At 67.7% G+C, this 4,468-nt stretch overlaps 1 protein-coding gene across 1 annotated transcript in view; it reads right to left on the reverse strand.

Annotated features, from left to right (window-relative positions):
* Positions 1 to 815: 815 nt before the first annotated feature.
* The window catches only part of LOC113407679 (probable ATP-dependent RNA helicase DDX56), a 7,296-nt gene continuing 3,643 nt past the window's right edge, over positions 816 to 4,468 (reverse strand). Inside the window, exons 5-11 of the mRNA XM_026657043.1 lie at positions 4,171 to 4,284; positions 3,443 to 3,537; positions 3,091 to 3,164; positions 2,613 to 2,702; positions 2,082 to 2,187; positions 1,469 to 1,569; positions 816 to 983 (exon numbers count right to left, since the gene is read on the reverse strand). Coding sequence (XP_026512828.1) covers positions 897 to 983; positions 1,469 to 1,569; positions 2,082 to 2,187; positions 2,613 to 2,702; positions 3,091 to 3,164; positions 3,443 to 3,537; positions 4,171 to 4,284 — 667 coding nt within the window. The 3' untranslated portion in view covers positions 816 to 896. The remainder of the gene's footprint in view (positions 984 to 1,468; positions 1,570 to 2,081; positions 2,188 to 2,612; positions 2,703 to 3,090; positions 3,165 to 3,442; positions 3,538 to 4,170; positions 4,285 to 4,468) is intronic.

Below are 4,468 nucleotides of genomic sequence, written 5' to 3' on the forward strand. Positions count from 1 at the left end.
TGGCCACACAGAAACACAATCCTTGGCTGTAACTAAACGTGGAATCCTCCCCCTATGCCTCATGGCTGCCTCCTGCTGGAGGCTGCCACAAGCAGCCGAGGACCTGAGAGCCCCAAGGCCGCGTGTTGGCTCCTTTGCCACCCCCTGACACCAGGGCATGAAACCCGAGGCCACCGTGCAAAGTGGGTTTGCCAAAGCCCCCAGTGATGTGTGCTGCTGGACACTGCCACAGCAGTGTCCCCTGGAGGGGCCAGCATGCACCTGGGGTTTGAACTGAGCCAGGCTCCAGGCACGTCCTCCCGGGAGCCAGACACGGTTCCACCCCCTACGGCAGCCCGTGGGATGAGCATTGGCACTCTCAGCTAGGCAGAGGGGCCAGCACTGCACCAGGCCTGGCTAGACACCCCACCCAACATTCACATCCAGCCCCCACCCCTCCAGCCCAGCGTCCCACCCAGAGCAGGCCGGGGGTGAGAGGACGGAGCAGTTCCCCCTCCTCCAGGCTGCTCAGAGCAACCCCCAGCTGTGTCCTGGCCAGTGCCTCCAGGGGACCAGCCCAGCCCAGCCCCAGGAGAGAGACCCAGCCGTGTGGAGCCAGCACTGAGCTTTATTGGGGTCAGCTGCCGTCTGCAACCCTTTGGCCCCAGCCCCCCCTCCCCACAGCCACACTCAGGTGCCCGGGGCCTGGCACTGGGGCGTGGCTGACGCCAGCAGCAGGAGATGCCCACGCCCCGCCACAGGTGCCCCATAAGACCCCTGCTCAGAGAGCAGAGCCAGGAAGGGGCAGCGGGGCACAGGGGGCAGCATTTGTCTCCTCTTGGCCCAGCGGGGGAATCGGCACCAGCCACACGGGACATTGTCCATTCTGAGTCCAGCCAGGTGCTGTCGCTGACGGCTCAGGACGTCTTCCCCTTGCTAGCTGGGCGCCGGGGTCGCCTCCCCATGTACTGGAAGCTCCGCAGAGGGTTGCGCCCCCCCCGGGCCTAGGAGAGAAGCAGCGGGGGTTAGGGGCAGCAGTTGGGAGTTGGGGGGGCTCCACCTCCCTCCCCCCACCGGCTGCCTCCCCTGCATTGGGGCCCCATACCCAGGCAATGCAGTGGGGCTGGCTCCCCAGTGACCCCTGCTGGCCGGATGCGGCTCTGCCTCCCTGGATCAAGAAGAACGTGGGCTGTTGCGACCCACTGGCTCCCAGAATCTCCTGCTGTCTTGGGTCCCCCCGAATACTCCCCCACCCCCTACAATGTGGGTCTGACCCCCCCCCCATCCAGCACATGGTGGTGCCAGCTACCGAGTCCCTAGGATAAGGCCCCCTGGGGCTGGGTGAGCACCATCACAGCCCCTCCCCCTCCTGGGCCCTCTGCCATGCTGGGGACCGGAGGCTTTGTGGGGAACCCCCCCTCCAGCCATCACGCCCCCTCCAGCCATCAGTGCTCTGGGGTTCGGGGAGGAGCCCAGCCCAGACACCCACCTGGAAGCCCCCCCTGGGGCGGCGGCTGCTGGGGGCCAAGTGTTTCCGTCGCTTGCGCTTGTTGAGCAGGGGCTGGGCAATGGCGCGCAGGGTGGGGGGCACTGCCGGGGGAGAAGACAGGTCAGGAGCTGCAGCTGGCGCTGGCTGGGCCCTGAACCTGGGACTCCCTGCCCCACCCAGCGAGGCCAGGACAGAGCTGGGAGAACCCAACACCCTGGATATCCCTGCTGCAGGGCCAGGCCCCCCCCAATCCTGCCCCAAACTGACAGGAGACTGTGCCCTGGGGCTAACAGCCCCTGCGCCCCACCCCATATGGGCTGCGACTCGGTGACTGGTCCCTGTATAACCAGCTCCCATGCCCCACCCCAGAGGAGCCAGGTCTCAGTGCCGGGTAAGGGGTCACTGTATAACCAGCCCCTGAACCCTGCCCCACAGAAGCGCATCTCAGCGCCGGATAAGGGGGCTCTATAAAGGGTCTGGAGGACCTTTGGGATCATGCTGGGTGAAAGGCGCTAGAGAGGCAACAAGGGACCCCAGAAGTGCCCCTGTCCCTGCTCCCCTCCCCCCCCCCATCTGGAAACCTGCGAGCCCAGCCCTGGCGGGTGGCACTGACCCAGGTACTCAGGCACGTTGCGCAGGTGCGGTTTGACGATGGCCGGGTGCAGGGGCCGGTCATGGCGCAGCAGCCGCAGGTCGTGGGGATTGTCCTCGAAGTACGTCTGGGGGGAGGGTGAGGGTTGAGCCCAGACCCAGCTGCAGAGAGACAGGGCCCCTCTGAACTGCCCCCCACCAGCCTGCCCCGTGCCCCCTGCCCAGAGCCCATCATGCGAGTCAGTGCCCCCCCAAGGGTTCCATGCCCCCCCGCAGCTCACCCCGCCCCCGGGGTTCCGTGCCCCCAGCCCCCACAAGCCCCCAGTGCCTGTTCCCTTCAGCAGGAGTCAGGCTCTGGCCCTGCCCCACCGCATGTGGGGCCAGGTGCCCACCCCCCAGGCCAGAGACAAGGCCATGCCTAGGCATGCCCCACTGCAGCCAGCCCGTCTGTGCGCACTGGGGAGCCAATCCCCCAGGGCAGTAGGGTTCACTCCCTGCAGAGGGAGGGGCCGCACTCGGCTTCGTTCCCAGCCCCCTCACTGCTGCCCCCCACCTTCAGCTTCTCTGAGTTGAGTAGCTCCTCCTTGATCTCCCGCAGCCGCGCCTCCTTGATGGCCTGCTTGGTGATGGAGCGCATGGCATCCTGGGGGGGGGGGGGGGGGGGGGGGGAGGAGAGAGAGAGGTTAGAGCCCCCTGCACAGACAGGGCCAGAACTCGGCCCCCCAGGCCCCAGCACGTCCCTCTCCCATGGCTCCTGCCCTCCGGTGGGACTTCAACCCCATAGGCCCTGGCAACTCCCCCAACCCCCCAGGGCCTGGCACCTGCTCCAAGCACCCCCGCTCTGGGCAAGCTGCCTTGGGCCCCACTGTCCCTTCTCCAGCGCTGTATGGGGAGGGTCCCCCAGATGCTGGGGACCCAGGGGGAGGGAAGGGGTGTTTCCCACCCGGCCCCTGGCTACTTGGCAGGCTGGGCGCTGTTTTGGGTTGGTGGCTTTGCCCGTGCCCATCTCCCGCCCGCCCCCCTCCACTGACCCGGCATCTGTAGCGGAGCCCCTCGACTTCCTCCATCCGGAACTGATAGGGGCGCAGCACAGGCTCGGTGCTCTCTGTGGGGACAGAAGGGGCCTGTCAGGACCAGGGACCTCGGCACCATGGCCCAGGACGGGACCCGCAGCCCCCACATCCTGAGGAGTGGGGGCGGGGCTGGGGCAGGACACAACCTGTGCAGGAGATACAGGGAACCCCCCCCCCCCACCCAGCCCCCACCAGACTGGCTGTGCCTTCCCCAAGAATGGCTCAAACCCTTTCCCAGCCAGGCAGCCAGTCGAGCCGTGTGCCCAGATCTCCCCACCCCCATAGGACCCCAACCCCAGCACTCACTGACCTCCTGCGAGAGCCTCCTCAATCTCGGCCAGCAAGGGGCACTCTGGGTGTGTCACAAAAGTCAGGGCTGTGCCGGGGTTGTCAGCACGGGCCGTCCTGCAGGGGGCAGAGGGGAGAGCGTTGGGGGCAGGCGGGATTGGCAGAGGGCGTTCGGGACCCAGCAGCTTCCACCTGCCCTGCTGCGCAGAGGAGCCCTACCGCCCGCCCTGCCCCCCAGACCCATGGGTGGGCAATCGGCCCCAGGGGCTGGGACCCGGCCGTGGAAGGTACCGAGGCCAGGCGAGGGCTGTGCCCTCCCCATGGCACTGTCCCGGATTGGGCCTGATTAGCTGGGTGTCCTGGCCTCGCCGATGGGATGGGGCAGGGCCTGGGTCACAGGAGACAGCCCCAGGGACTTCAAGAGGCCTCAGCGCTGGCTCCCAGCTCCATGGGCCCCCCTGATGTCCCCCCAGCCCCACCTGACCCGAGAGCCTAGAGACAGAACCCCCTGACTTGGGGGCTGCTGCTGGCGCGACCCCAGCAAGCTCGGTGCCAGCCAGGTGCCTTACACACGCGGGCACTGCAGGGAGAGCCAGAGGAGCCCAGCCTGGTGCCTCTGGCTGGAGACCCAGCCATGGGGCAGTGCCCCTTGGGGACACCCTGGGGCTCCACAGCCAGCCAGCTGGGTGCTACCAGCCCATATGGACCAGAGCAGAACCTCCCACCCGTCCCCGCAGCCCGAGCCCCTACCTGCCGGCCCGGTGGATGTAGGACTCGACTGAGGGCGGCGGGTCGAAGTTGATGATGGTGGCGACATTCTGGAAGTCGATGCCCCGTGCCACGCCGTACTCTGGGTCTTTGCCCCTGCAGGGGAAGGGGAAGGGGACCTCAGGGCACAGCCAAACCCACCAGCCTGAGCCCCAGCCAGCCAAACCAGAGACCCAGGAGAACAGCCAGCGCTGCCAGTGCAGGACAGCTCCCTAGAGCTCTTCTTCCAGGGCAGGGCTGGGATCGCAGGGAGCGAGGGGCCCCAGCAGAGCTGGGGGGC

This window comes from Terrapene carolina, unplaced genomic scaffold (assembly GCF_002925995.2).
Source record: "Terrapene carolina triunguis isolate 2854851 unplaced genomic scaffold, T_m_triunguis-2.0 Scaffold51, whole genome shotgun sequence".
Classification (NCBI taxonomy): domain Eukaryota; kingdom Metazoa; phylum Chordata; order Testudines; family Emydidae; genus Terrapene; species Terrapene triunguis.